At 43.6% G+C, this 15,366-nt stretch overlaps 1 protein-coding gene across 1 annotated transcript in view; it reads right to left on the bottom strand.

Moving 5' to 3' along the window:
- Positions 1-7,600: 7,600 nt before the first annotated feature.
- Mcur1 (mitochondrial calcium uniporter regulator 1) overlaps positions 7,601-15,366 on the bottom strand; it is a 30,186-nt gene continuing 22,420 nt past the window's right edge. Inside the window, exon 9 of the mRNA XM_063259900.1 lies at positions 7,601-9,758. Within this exon, the coding sequence (XP_063115970.1) occupies positions 9,751-9,758 (8 nt within the window). The 3' untranslated portion in view covers positions 7,601-9,750. The remainder of the gene's footprint in view (positions 9,759-15,366) is intronic.

Consider the following 15,366-nt stretch of genomic DNA (forward strand, 5'->3'; position numbering starts at 1 on the left):
AGGTAATTCCTACCATTGTCCCGTCACTCATTCTCTAGCCAGTCTCTTCTTCATGAAGTAATAAAATTCGGGTTAGGCCCTGGCTGGAGGCCTTTGTTCTGATAAACTTTCATCCAAGTTGGACTCAGGACTCTTTGCTTGCCCATAGCTATAAGTATGTCTAAGTAACTTTATTCCCACCGTGGGTTTCCCTGGAGGTGGCAGATGGGCATTAACTCACCAGAATTGTAACAACGTTTCCACAGTATTACAAATATAAACTTCCTGAACCATGACAAGGAAGAAAAAGTAACCTCTATACTTGAGTCCTGACTTTTTGGTTAAAAAAGGTTATTTTCTTGATTAACTTCTGACTTTTTGGATAAAAAGTTTTCCCTATCTATTAAATCTATTTGAGTTGGTTTTTCAGTTACTTGCAGCTGAAAGCATACCTCCAAATATGGTGAGTGTTATGATTTCTATTTTACATAGGGAGGTTAAGTGATTTGTATGCGTTCAGATAACCAGAAGCAGAACAACTAGGAGCATATTTTGAGAGAGATTCTTGCCAAGTTGCCCAGGCTGACCTTGAAGTCACATTCCCTTACCCCAGCCTGCTGAGAAGCTCCACTTACAGTCATATGCCACTAGGATTGAACCCAAATCTTTGTTAGGGTTCACTAGGAACAGACTCAAAACTATGTAAAGGATTTACAAGGTAGGCTTTCAAGGGCTGCCTGCAGAGTCAGAGGTGGAAGAATGCAAAACGGCCAGCTGTTCCCCTAGGAGGAGGAGGATCCGGGGCCCGCTGCAGTGTCTGGTATGAACCTACAGCGGGAAGGTAGGGGTCTGTGTTGGAAGGCTGAAGAATCTGCACTGAAAGGCTAAAGGAGCTGGAGATGAACGTCCAAATGCAATGGTGATGGTGGGAGCCCCTCCAAAAATGCAAAAGGAGAGACTTCTTTCTTTTTTCCCTTTTTGTCCCCTTCAGGCTACCATCCTATTGATTGGCACCACCCACATCCTCTTCATTAAATCACTCATCCAGACACACCCAGAGCTGGGTTTCACTAATCCACTCAACATTTCTTACTCAGGCTGACACCACAGTTAACTATCACACTCACCTTCAGGATGAAGTTATACATGGTGGGATTTGCTCCTTTCTGGAGAATGGAGGGATCTGGGTTTTCAGTGGGCATGAAGACTATGGGCATCTGACAAAAGAGAACAATGCAGCTAATCTTAATTGTCAACTTGATTGGCTTAAGAGAGGCCCAGGGGATTAGTAAAGGCACTTTGGGTATGTCTGGCTGGGTCATGGGGATGTGACCTTGCAGACTGCATTTTCCCCTGCTGTTCCTTTTGGGTTCTTTCCCTTTCTCTCTGCTTTTGGGCTGCCAGAAGGCATCACACCTTCTCGCCATGACGATTCTGCCACGGAGCCGGAGGAATTCGAACTGAGACCCCCGAAACTGCGCTAAAATAAACTTCTCCTCCTTTAAATCCTGGGTGTCAGGTAATTGGCGACAGCAAAGAGAAGCTAACAAATAACAGATATGAAACAATGCAGAGAGCGTTCAGAGGGAGGAGGGAGGGTTCCTAATTCCTGCTGAATTCTATCCGGGGCTGGTCCTATGCTTAGATGGTCTTTCACATCCTTATATCAAACGATGTCCTTCCTCCTCTCCTTTCCTCCAAAACAGATTGACATAACATGCTGTTTTGCAAGACCCACGCTGGAAGAGTATAAGCTAGTGTTCCTTTGAGGCGTAGGCTGGCTGGTCCAAGCACTTCTATAAACTGCAACCTCCTACATCGTATTACTCCAAACAGACAGACACACACACACACACACACACACACACACACACGTCAGGAAGATTCCAGTTGTCAAGCCAGCTAGAAGAAGACAGCAGCAGACTGCCCAACATGCCATGGCAGAAACTCAGTGTTTAATAACTGGGATCCCTGGCCCCACCCTCCTCGGGCACCAACCTTCAGAGGAGCTCGGGTCTCTTTGTCACTTTACTGCTGTCTCCACTGCAGGCTTCCTTCGCCCACTCCCACCCCACTCTTGCTTCCTGGGTACCCCTCAGAGCCACCCCTCAGAGCCACGGGGCTAATTTTGCCCTGTAATCTGAGCCAGGAACAGGGAAGTCCCAGGTCCCTGGGCTGTGGCTCAAGGAAACATGACACAAGGCTTCAGGGAAACAAGACAAACCAGATGGTGACAGCTCCTCTCTGCCCGAAGTTTAAAATAAAAACAGATCGTCTTTGTTAACAATTCTGATGAAGAACTTTCTTCCAGTGTGAAACAAATTGCTGCAGGAAATAGCAATTGAAGGCTGTCTGGTGCCCAGAGCATTAGCTTGGCACTGGGAAGGCCTCCAGGAATGAGACGGCCCTTCCCGTGGCTTCACAGTCAGATACACGGTAACACACTCAGCACAATGAGATGCACCCACGCTCCATTGTGTTTGGGTGTCGGGGCTTCCTTATATAAACTCACTCAGCAAGCACACGAGGAGGCGGGCACAGCGGCATGTGCTGGGGGACAACTATCCAGTTAAGACCCCTGTGCTGCCAGGCGCAGGGCCACATACCTGTAATCTCAGCTACTCAGGAGGCTGAGGCAGTCTAAAAGGCCACTCTGAGCAAATTAGCCCAGCCCCTGTCTCAAAATTTACAAATACTAAAAGGGGCTGGAGGTTTGGTTCAGCGGGAGAATGCTTACCTAGTACGTGTTAGTGCTTGGCTTCAATCCCCAAAACTGCTCACTAAATACATAAAATGCCTATGTTACAGATGACTGTAACCAAGGCACCGAGGGGCTAAGTCAGGTGTCTTTGGTTACACAGGTTCAAACCAAGGCAGGCTGGATGTGGAGGCCACAGTGCTCACTGCCACACAGGACGTCAATACGGGGAAACACAGGGAACAAGGGGTGGTCTAGAAGCTTCCTGGAGGAGGTTTTTCCTGTCTTTCCCTTCCTTTCATTCTCTTTCTTTCCTTTTCTTTTTTTCTTTCTTTTTTTTTTTCTGTCTGGGGATTGAACCCTAGCTACCCCACCCCACCCCACTCTCTATTTCTTTTTCCTGAGAAGTTCCCACTGAGTTGCTATGTTGTTCAGGCTGTGTTCAAGTTGTGATCTTTCTGCCTCAGCCTCCCAGACAGAGTGCTGGGATTACAGTCATTCCCTGACATGCCTGGACCCCCTTTGCTAACCTGTGTTACTTCTGATGATGGGGCTGGATTGTTTTCCTTGTGCGCTTCTTCTGATCTTATGGCATGCTGGGGCTTTAGTGCTCCAAGTCCCAGGATCAAAGCACTCCGGGTCAGAGTCGGGGGACTGTGACGGCTGAGGGGACCAAGGGTCCTGGCCCTGCAGGTGCCCCTCCTCCTCTTCTGAGGAGACCCCTCCTACCCCGCACTTTATCCAGGCTGCAAACCTCCAGGGGTCCCTGTGCACTGAGAAGGCGGGAGATGGGCTTGTAAAAGGCGACTGCAGTTTCTCTCCTTGGGAAGACTACCTCTGAGCAAACTTTTATTTATTCTTTAGTTTTGGTACTCAGGATTAGACCAAGGCTTTCACATTGAGCTGCAGTCCCCAGACTCTTTTTATTTATTATAGTTATTTTTAAAAAAATTCTTATGACAAGGTTATCATTATTAATTTAAAATCTTGAGACAGGATCTGGGTAAAGCGCTGAATTGTCCAGGCTGGGCTCAAACTTGCAATCCTCCTGCCTCAGCCTCCCAGTGTGCTCAGATCATGCTAAATATATAGATGATGGTTAGGTTTCACCAAACCCTCATAAAATGTAATTTCGGGTTCAATAGCAACCAGAGCACTGTCAGGGGGTGGACAACATCCAGGGAGACTGAACCCTCGAGGGATGGCACACTCCGGAGACAGGGGCTGAATGCTCCGAGAGAGATACTTTTGATTCCTTCCTGTGACTGCTCCTACCAGCCTGCTACAAGGTCACCGGTGGACAAGCCGGGGTGGCATTTGCTTGGAAATATCCCAGATGACTGCCCTGGAGACTCTTTGGATAATTCTGCCTCTTGGGTGCCCTCTCTTTGAGGTTTTTGAGGGTCCCTTCCTCTGCCCACAACCAAACCCTGACTCTGACACTGGTGAGAGCCCTCCTTTCTCCCCTACATAAGCGACCTGCCTCTACCCTTAGTGAGTCTGTCCGTGTGTGGTAGCCTATTACGCTGCAGCATGAGTCCTAACGCTGACCCCTGCTGGCGTGCATTGCCTACTCATGATTTCTGTCTTGAGCAAGAATACCGAGCAAGGTCACCGAGAGCGGAGGCTTGCTGCTAGCTGCTTGCTCCAAGTGGCAGGGAGGGCTGCTGACACAAAGGAGATGAGAGCTGCTGGTATCCAAAGCTGGAGCAGTTAACACTCAGCAAGCTACACGTGACCAGTTTGTGATGTCAATACACACTGAGCAAAAGAACTCTATAGAACAGTCTATAGGTGGTATCTTGGGTGCATGTACAAGGATCCTGCCCTTTTGGGGGGTCCTGAAGAGGGGAGACCACGGTGAGGGTCATCAGCACTGGAGAAATGCTACAGGACCAGCCCATGTCTGATTTCCATCTTTCCTACAGCAAAAGATCCACACCAGCAGGCGACAGGGCTCCCAGCAGCAACGGAAGTGATCCACACAGTTAAGTCTGGCTTCAGCTCGTCAGCCTCATGATGAATGCAGGGATGGGAAACTGATTTCTGAGGTTCATTTCAATATTTGCTCTCTTCTCTTTTTAAAGAAATGAGTTGCCTTTTGAAACTGTATTTTTTTCCAGTGTATTAGGGCTCCTTAGAGGAACAGATTTAATGTAAAACATGTGTATGATTATATGAACCATTTACTGGGGAGGCTTATGGGACTGTAGGTATAAGTCTCCATGACTATCTGCCAATCAGGGGTGGAAGAATGAACAATGGAAGACAGAAGAGCTGGGGCCCTCTGCAGAGTCCGGGGTGAGTGTGTGTTGGAGGCTGAAGAGTCTACACTGGAAGCCTACAGGGACGGGAGATGGGTGTCCAAAGGCAAGGTGAAGACTGGAGCGCTTTCAAAGGAAAAGAAAGAGGCAGTTTTCCTTCTTTCCCTTCTATTCTGTTCAGACTACAAGCCTGCTGGTGTTTCACCTGTGTCTGGGATGGATCTCCCCACCTTAGTTTGTGACCTACATGGACACACCCAGAGCTTTACTGATTTTCAAGGAGTTCTTACTCAAGGCAAGCCTGACTGAGCACAATGAATGAACACAGTCAGCTTTATGGAGATGTAATTCAATATGCCATTTATCCCTGTAGAGTGTGCAATCGATGGTTTATAGTGAACTCATTGAGTTGTGTGACTATCACTGTAATCAATTTTAGAAACTTCATCATTGCAAAAGCAAACACTGCTGGGATACAGCTCAGTGGCACAGCACCTGCCTAGCAAGTGCGAGGTTGTGAGTTTGATTCCTGGCTAAAAAACAAAAAGCCAACACTACATCATTAGCTATTGTATTCCGAATATTGAATGTTATAATCTAAGTATTTTAATCCCTTTTCTAATCTTCCTCACAATTTGGGAAAGTTACATTTGTAATCCCACTGAAATGTTATTAGAATTTCACTAAGTTAATTCCAATTTACCATCTCCAACGCAACCCATGGTGAGAGTAGAGACACCAAGACATACTCACGGTTAAGGGCAGCCACGGGTCCTAAGTCCGATCCAAGTGAGGCTATGCGGATGAAGGCCTTGATCCCAGGCCTCTCCCAGAATTTATTATCCTGTGTAGAAGGAGGTGGCTCGAGAATGAGTGACTGCAAGGATAGCAGAAGCCTGAGTAACCTGAGCTGGCTGGCCAGGGAGGGAGAAGAGCCTGTTTGCAAAATGCAGGAAGAATGACATGCAGGAGGATGAATCTGCCTAATTCAATTAAGGTAGTGTTTGAATTGTGTTTTGGAGGCTGTTGCTTCAGTTTCTGACATGTAAACTTTTGTGCCCTGGGGACTCTCGGCCTCTTTATTTTACGGCTCGCACCCAGTTGACATTCCTGGAGCTGACTGGCTCTGCCATTCCCCTGTGCTTGGATCTTTTACAGAGAGCATTATGCGAGGAAACGGGAGACTGTCAGAATGGCCCCAAAGATTCCATATGAGAACCTCAGCTGGTTCTGCATTGCTTGGAGCCAACTGAAGAGAGGAGGAGCGTAGCCCCACATATCAGTGCTTGGAAATAAGACAAATGTTGCAGCAATTGCTCTGTATTCAAGGACAGCCACTCAAACTGTCTCCTACAGTTAGCAGTTACTTTCCATTTCTCTCCAAGTCCACCAGCCCTGGCAATTGCTAATCTGCTTCCTGTCTCTATAAATAAGGCCTATTCTCTCTCTCTCTCTCTCTCTCTCTCTCTCTCTCTCTCTCTCTCTCACACACACACACACACACACACACATCATCATCATCATCATCATCATCATTAGAAAGGGGCAAATATATACAAAGATTTAACACAAAGAGATTGGGGTACAAAGATGGTGTACCTTGCAAAGGTGTCCTCTTGCCTTCTTAAGATCTGAGGTCCTGCTTCATCAAGAAGAGTGTTTCCGTGGGGTGTCTGTGGGCCTCAGAGCAGGCTGAGAGCAAGTGAGAAGAGATTTATATGAATAAAACACAGAATTTGGGTAAGATGTGAATGCTCCTAAGGACCTGATTGAGTAGCCTAGAATCAAATAGCAGGATTACCTAAGGCCTAAACGTAGACAAACCTAAGGCTCACACAATGGGCTCTATGTTGATATGAACTCTTTTGTACACAGACACCCAGAAAAACAGATGACCATTCCCAATCACAGTGGGATCTATCTATGTAAATACCCAGGAGCTCATGGTACCTCCTAGGTGCTATCTGCATTCTCTCAATAGCTATTACAGCCTGTACCTGAGCTACTCCAGCTCTTCTATTTGGCTAGGATCCTGTGTTTTTTTCAGTAAAGTTTAGCAAGGTGCATACTGAAGGGAAGGTGCTTGGTTGGTGGTTGTGCAAATACAATTACTAGTAATTACTAGTAAATGCTTTCACTTATTGCACACAGACTACTTAATCATTTCTATGCTACCTGTATAGGGTTTCATCATTTACAAAATATTTTCACATATTTGAACTCATTGGACTCTTAGCAAGTGTGGTCAGCCAGCTAGGGTATCTATTCCCTGGAGTCAGAATGCTTGAGTTTGAATCTGGGGTCACCATACTGGGTACCCTTGGACAGTTCTATTTTTCTTTGCCTTGATACCCTTCTCTGTAAAGCAGAGATTGTTACAGAATTTATTTCATGGTTTTGTGCAATCTTTGTGCAGAACTGTGCCAGGAATGCAGTAAATAAATGCTATTCCAGTCTTTCCATTATCATTGCCTTTATTAATTTATAAATGTGAGATCTAAGGTACTGTCAATCAGATGCTTATGTTCCCCCAAATTCCTGTGTTTAAATGCTAATGCCCAACGTGATGGTATTAGGAGATGGGTATTTGGGAGGTGATTAGCTTATGAGGGTGGACCCCCTCAAGATGAAGTTAGTGCCCTTATCAGAACACACAGGAGAATTTTTTAAAAATTTATTTAAAGAAAAACTAAACAAAACAGAAAATAGGTAGAAATAATACATACATTCAGATAAAAAAACAGTAAGAAATCACTAGTTGATGTTTACATTTGTCAATTTACAAATAGTTGTTCAAGATACAAAAATGGAACATGTAAAGTGGGAATTCAAACAGTGAGACTGTAAACAGTTCTGTTCAACTGTCCCACAAAAACTTAGTAACATGGTTGTCAATCCTATACACTTAAACATACATGCAGTTATCCATATCTTCATTTATGTTTAGATTAAACAAACTAAAGCAGGTTAAAATCATTCTGAACAAAGAATAATAATATTGCTGAATTTCACATCATGACACTGTGATCAGCACTGGGTACTGTAGTGTCTTTTTAAAAAATTTAATTTAAAGAAAGACAAAACAAAACAGAAAACAGGTGGAAATAATACATAATTTCAAAGAAAAAAATAAACAGTAAGAAATCACTAGTTGATGATTACAGATTGTCTTCTTCCAAATAGCTATTCAAGATACTAAAGTGGAGCATATAAAGTGGGGATTCAAACAGTGAGATTGCAACCAAGTTCTGTTCAACTATCCAACAAAACTTAGAAAAATGGTTATCAATCCTATACACTTAAACACACATGCAGTTATCCATATCTTCAATTATGTTGACATTGAATAAACCCAAGCAGACTAATATCATTCTGGACAAAGAATAATACTATTGCTGGGTTTCACATTATGACACTCCAGGATCAGCACTGGGTATTTTAGTGTCTCTTTTTCTCCAAAGTATCTGTTCATTTCATCATATGTCATAAGATCAGTTTTCATAAACTATTTATAGATCCTACACATGCATGAGTCTTAACATGTATTTCTATACTTTATATGTTAGAGGGAGAAACAATACAAAGCAAGACAAAACAAAACATATTCCTATAAACACATGAAATGAAAAAACATATAAGACCATTGTACAAAGAGTTCTACCATGATTCCTGTGTTGTCTCTTGTTATCTCCAATAGAATTGGCTATATCATCAGACATAGTATAATTAAAATCTTCTCTGCTTCATTTCTGTTATGCTCTTATTTTGCCGTCAGTTGCTTGCTTATCTTCTTCAATTCTGTTTTCTGCTCCATTCATTGAGGCCTCTCTGCCACTGTTCCTGGAATCCTAGTACTTTTCTCTCTCTCTAGAATGCCCTGCAGTATTCTCTGTAGAGCTGGATTGGTAGTGTGAATTTCCCAAGTTCCTTTTTATCTTGGAAACATCTTGTTTATTCATTAATTTCTAGAGACAGTTTAGCAGGGTATATCAATCTGGGATGCAGAATGTCATCCGACTGCCAACTTATTTTCTTCAGGGCTTGGAATATTTTGCTCCAGGCTCTTCTTGACTTGAGGGTTTGTGTCGAGAAGTCTGCTGTTATTTTGATGGGCCTTCCTTTATAGGTTATCTATTTCTTGTCTCTAACAGCTTTTAATATTCTGTTCTTACATTGAATTTCTGGGATCTTGATTATTATATGCCTGGGTGTAGCTCTGTTTTGGTTGTAGGTGGCTGGAGTTCTGTATGCCTCATATATCAGAATATCATTTCCTTTTCCCAAGTTTGGGGAGTTTTCCCTAATTATTTCTGTGAACAGCCTTTGTAGTTCTGTTGTTTGTACCCCAGCTTCTTCATTCACATTCTTTATTTTCAAGTTGTAGATCCTCTTGTCATCTTCTAGCCTTTGTATTGTTACTGCTTGTTTCCTTGTTATTTTAAAAAAGTTTTCCCTTTCATAATCCCACATTGCAAAACTGTCCTTCAGTTTGGATAATCTATCCTTAGTTTCTTTCAAGCTGATTTGCCATATTTCCATAGAGCTTTTAATTTCCTGGTAATCTCTTTGAATCTGCTTCATGTATTCTATATTATTTTTATATTCTTCATCAAATGGTTCTCTCCTTTGTTTGAGTTCCTCCCTTCTTCCGTCTGTGTCTGCTTGAGGGGTGCTTAGTACCTCTTTTATTAATCTTCTTATATCTTGCTTTACTTGGCTAAATGTTTACTTTTGAACTTGTCTATGAAGTCCCGAAGATATCTCTTTATGTCCACTGGTGCTGCATCTGATATTGCACATTTGCTGTTCTCATTCTCCTTTGTTTTTTTTTAATTTTATTTGAGGAGAAAAAGAAAAAAAGCAGAGAAAGGGTACAAGTTATACAGATTTATAAAATAAACAGTAGGAAATCACTAGTTAACGGATTACATATTGTCATCTTAGAAATAATTGTTCAAGTTACAAAATTAAAGCTTATAAAGTGGACGTTCCAATAGTGAGACTGCAAACAGTTCTGTTCAATGACCCAAAAAAACTCAGTAATATCATTATCTATCTTATACACTTAAATATACATGCAGTTATATCGTTTAGAGCGCTTTCTTTTCCTCTCTTTTGTACAATGACAATTACACATTTTGGGTTTTGTTGCTCCCACAGTTCTTATTACTTTTTTTGGAAGAGAGTAGAACCAAATGTGACATAACAGAACAGAGTCAGTCAAATCAAAAGGGTGGACATAATAGATAATGTAAAAGCATAATACAAGGTGATCAACAATGGTTACCATAATGCCTCCCGCTATCTCTAATAGAATTGCCTATATCATCAGTTATAATAAAATTGAACAAAACAGTAAAGAACAAAACCAGCAAAACCAAAACATTGGAGACATTATAGGCCTTCAAAAGTAGATAATAGTCAACCAGAATGGGCATCATAATGAATCCCACTATCTTCACAGCTGTTGCCTAAACTTTCGAACCTGGTACTATCAAGCAAAACAGAACAGAGGGACATCAATCAAAACAAGATGGTGAGAGCAATACAGGGCTTTAAATCAAGATAATGGAAAGTCAAAGTGGGTTACTATAATATATCCTGCTATTTTTTTATTTATTTTTCCCTTAATTAAAAGGATAAAAATAAAAAAGTAAATAATAAAGTGGAGATTGAGATAAAAGAGGGCATAACAGCAAAACAGCACAGATCAAAACATAACGATTTAAGCAAAATAGTGTTTCACTACAAGATAATCCCGACATAAAAGTAGTTACCATATTGTCTCTTTCCTTGAAATCTTTGAGTATAACTTCGTATACTGTAGCATCAAATATATCAAAACAATGTAAAACCATTTAAGAGAATGACATTATTACAGGGTATTTAGAATCAACTAACAGAAAATGAACAATGGTTTCTGTATAATCTCCTTGTCTATAAAAGTTTTTGCTTATACTATCATACATAATAAAATCCAATAAGATACAACCTGTTTAGACCAATGGAGACAGAAGAACAAAAGCTTGATGAGACTTCAAAACAAGATGATACTAAATCAGTATTACCTATTAAGACGTCATTTTCTCCAAAATAGCTATTCCTATCATCCAATCTTCTCTGCCTCATTTCTGTTGAGCTCTTTTTCTGTCATTAGTTGTCAGTTTGTCTTCTTCATTTTGCTTTTTGCTCCATTCATTGTGGCCTCTCTGCCACTATTTCTGGATTCTTCGTATTTTTCTTTTTTAGAATATCCTGCAGTATTCTCTGTAGAGTTGAATTGGTGGTTGCATATTTCCCTAGTTCCTCTTTATCCTGGAAGCACCTTGTTTTTCCATCAATTTCCAGGGATAGTTGTGCAGGATATATCAATCTTGGCTGGAGATTATTATCTTTCAAAGCTTGAATTATTTCCCCCCACGCTCTTCGTGATTTGATGGTTTGTGCCGAGAAATCTGCTGTAATTCTGATGGGTGTTCCCTTGTAAGTGATCAGTTTCTTGTCTCTGATGGCTTTTAGTATTCTGTTCTTGTATTGGATTTCTGGAATTTTAATTATTATATGCCTGGGTGTTGCTCTGTTTGGGTTGTAGGTGGCTGGGGTCCAGTATGGTTCATACATCTGAGTATCTTTACCTTTTGCTAAATTAGGAAAATTCTCCTGGATTATTTCTGTGAGTAGCTTTTGTAGTTCATTTGTTTGTGTCCCTACTTCTTCTTTTATGTTCTTAATTCTTAAGTTATAGATCCTCTTATCATCTTCTAGTCTTTGTATTATTGCTGTTTGTTTCTTTGTTATTTTTAAGAAGTTTTTCATTTCATTCTCCCATATTACAAATCTGCCCTCCAGTTCAGATAATCTGTCCTTAGTTTCTTTCAAGCTGTTATGCCAGTTTTCGATAGAGTTTTTAGTTTCCTGGTAATCTCTTTGAACCTGCTTCACGTATTCTATGCTTTCTCTGTTTTCTCCATTAAACAATTCTCCCCTCTTTTTCTGTTCTTCCATTCCACCATCTGTTTTTTCTTGGGTGGTGCTTAGCATTTCTCTAACTATTCTGCTTATGTCTAGCTTCAGGTCATTAATAACTTCATTCCTGAACTTGTCTATGAGGCTCTGGAGATAGCGCTTTGTGTCTATTGGTGCTGTATCTGCTATTGCCTCTTTCTCAGGATTGGGGGCCGAGGAGCCTTTCTTGTTGCTGCCTCTTCCCATATTCTTTGTTCCTTATATATGCAATCGTATATAGGAGGCCCAGCTTCCTTCCCTGTCCGCCACAGTCTGATTGAATTGTGCCGGCTAGGTGTTCCCGCCCACCGCAGCGCACCAGGAAGTTGCATACCAGGCAGCTTATGCAGGGCCCGCCCCTCCAGGTCAATCTACCTTCAAGGGCTGGGACCTGGGCTGTGCTAGCCTACTGGGTCTCAGCCAGCAGCGTCATGTAGGCTAGGCACTGCTCACCAATCCCGCTTGAGAGGGGATAGGTGACAGAAGCCACTGCAGCGCCCTGTTCCCACAAGTCTGTCTGGTCCCAGAATGTCCTCTGTTGGAGTCTCCTAGACCGTGGAAGAGTCCTAGTTTCTCTCACTCACCGCAGGTCAATGCACAGCTCCCCGCCCGTCCTGCTTTCAACTCCGTTCACTGATTCCCGTTCTCAGAGTTTCCTCGTGTCTCTCTCCCTGCCAAGTCGATGTAGACGCAGCAACGGCGGTGGCGGGAAACCAAATCGCAGCTTCCACTGGCTCGGGCTCCAGCTTCCACACTCAGGCTTTTCTGTTCCTGTTATAGCACCAGGATTGCATTCCCAGTTGGTTTCTCTCAACCCAGTTCATTATTGGGTCAGCAGGGCATATCTCCACTTGCTTATGATTTCTTACTCCACACCATTCCTGAATTCTAAGCTGGGTCTTTCAGAGAGCCTCCGTAGCTGCTACTATCTGTCCACCATGTTCTCCCAGAAGTCCTCTCATTCTTTGTATTCACCTGTCCTGGGTCAATGTTCTCAGGGTTGGGACCTGGGTGGGGACTTTTTGTTGTTGCTTCCTCTTCCCATCATTTTTGCTTCTTCCGGGAGGCCCCAGTTTTTTTCTTTGTTGGTTACAATTCTTCTGAAGCACGCTTCCCACTGCCATGTGCTAGAGAGTTGCAGACAGGGATAGCATATGTTGGCCCCTCCCTTCCGGGTCAATCAAGCTGCTGTGGCCTGCACTGTATTACTTTGTGCTGCCTCCCTTCTGGGTCAGTCAAACTTCTGAGGCTTCACTGGGTTAGTGTGGTTAGTGTGTTCCATCACTGTAGGGACTAGATTTCAGATAACCTATTGGGTGTCAGCCTGGTCACGTGACCCAGGCCTAGCTCATTCCACCAAACCCATTTGGGAAGGGAACAACTGACTAAAGTCACTGCTGCCCCTTGTACTTGCCAGTCCTGCCCAGTCCCAGAATGTCATCTGGGAACCCCCCTTTCTATAGAATGGCTCCACTTTTGTCACTCAACACAGATCGATGCAGGTACCCCACCAACTCTGCTCTTCATTTGGCTCGCTGACCCGCTGAAGTCAATGTAACTGCGCCTCCAGTGAGTCGAAGTGGTGGGACCTCAGATGGCTTGGCAAGTCATGGCGGGACCTCTGATAATTGTCAAGTCACCCGCTGCAGTGGGACCTTGGACAGCTCGGCAAGTTGCCTGCTGCGGCGGGAGCACTGAACCTTTAGCTGTTCCAATAATAGTACCAGGACTGTATGTTTGGTTGGTTCTTCTCACCTTAATTTCTCCTTGGGACGAGAGAATACATCTCCCTCTGTTTGGGGCTCCCCACTCTGTATTATGTTGAATTCTAAGTTAACTATCTCAGGGAGCCTCTGTAGCCAGTTGTTATCTATCCACCATCTTTGCTCCTCCCCACACAGGAGAATTTGAGCCCTCTCTCTGTCCCTACCCCCAACCCTGAGGTGAGGACACACAAGGACACGGCCATCTGTAAGCCAGAAAGCCGGTCCTCGCCAGACACCAGCTCTGTCAGCACCTTGACCTCAGACTTGCAGCCTCCAGACTCTGAGAGTGAATGTTGTTGTTTGAGCCGCCCCATCCACAGTGTTCTGTAATAGAAGCCAGAGGTGACTAAGACAGAGGCTTGGCAAGGCCACGTGGCTTCCCCAAGACTGTAACGAGGCTGGGAGCTACACCCAGGGTGCCTGGCTCATCCTGTTAGTGGGTGTCAAATTATTTGCCTGTGAAAACAAGCGTTTTACAACTATGACACAATATCACACTGCTAAAACAAAAGAATGGTTTTATTAGCACACAGGAAAGTCAGAACCTTTCCTTGTAAGAGTCCTTCTAAACACTGGGGGTTTTCAGTTGCTGCTAGCATTGGCTGGTGCTCACAATTCTGCATGATAGTCAGAAATATCCACAGGGAAAACTGAAGAAAAAACGGACCAGGCTTCATGTAATGGCATTTCTGGACTGGCAAGTGCCTGACCTTGTTTAACTGCACAGGCGTCGCAGCCCTAATCCTGCAGACACACCTGCTCAGAGTGGGGTGAAGACACTGCAGGTGTAGTCTGCAGTGTTCTGCAAATGCCACACTGGGCAGTAGAGAACACGGTGGTGTCCAGGTACCTAACCTCGAACTGAGCCTGAAGGCCGTTGCTGAGCTGAGGAGTTTTTAAGTCACTCCTTAAAAATGACCAACTCTACCAATCCTATGCAGATTGCTTTTCTCATAATTGTGCAGTGTTCACACCTGTGGGTGTGATCTGCGGGATTCCCATAGGGAAGAGGAAAGACAGGGCCAGCCAGCTGTGAGGGAGGCTGGGCTTCGGGGGTAACAGGCGCCCCGCAACACCTGAGGCCAACTCAGCTGCCGCTGCCCTCATGCTCTGTATGGGGCTACTTTCTGGTTAAAACGCTCAGACAAAGCCCGGAAGAGAGTGCTCTGGATGTGGAATTCTGAGTAATACCCACTGTGTATGTGAATTCTCTAATCATGCCCCTACCTGCCCTTTTTTTTTGGTACCAGGATTGAACTCACAACCTTGTGCTTGCCAAGCAGGTGCCTATGCCGCTGAGCTAAACCCCTGGTCCTCTCTCTAATCACCCTTCAGCATCCACACTAACCCAGGGCCATGGTGGGGTCCTAGAAAATCATGACGACACTAAAAAAAGGTAACAGAAGGCCTGACTGGAGAGTGAGTAAAAATGTTATGTGAAACAGTAAAATTATTCACATACTGCTGGAAATAAAAGGCACCTTTTATTTTATTGAAGTGTTTCTAGCTGCTAAGGGATGGGGCTTAATCGTGCAGTTCTCTGTAGTGTACAGCCTGTTTTCCTGTTGTTTTTTTAAATCTTCATGAATACTGTAACACTACCACTCAGTGCAACCCAATAATAGTTTCCGGCCTCCTTCAGGCTGAACCACCT

The sequence above is a fragment of the Cavia porcellus genome, unplaced genomic scaffold (assembly GCF_034190915.1).
Source record: "Cavia porcellus strain 051 isolate PalLab524CR breed Dunkin Hartley unplaced genomic scaffold, mCavPor4.1 scaffold_13, whole genome shotgun sequence".
Lineage (NCBI taxonomy): Eukaryota > Metazoa > Chordata > Mammalia > Rodentia > Caviidae > Cavia > Cavia porcellus.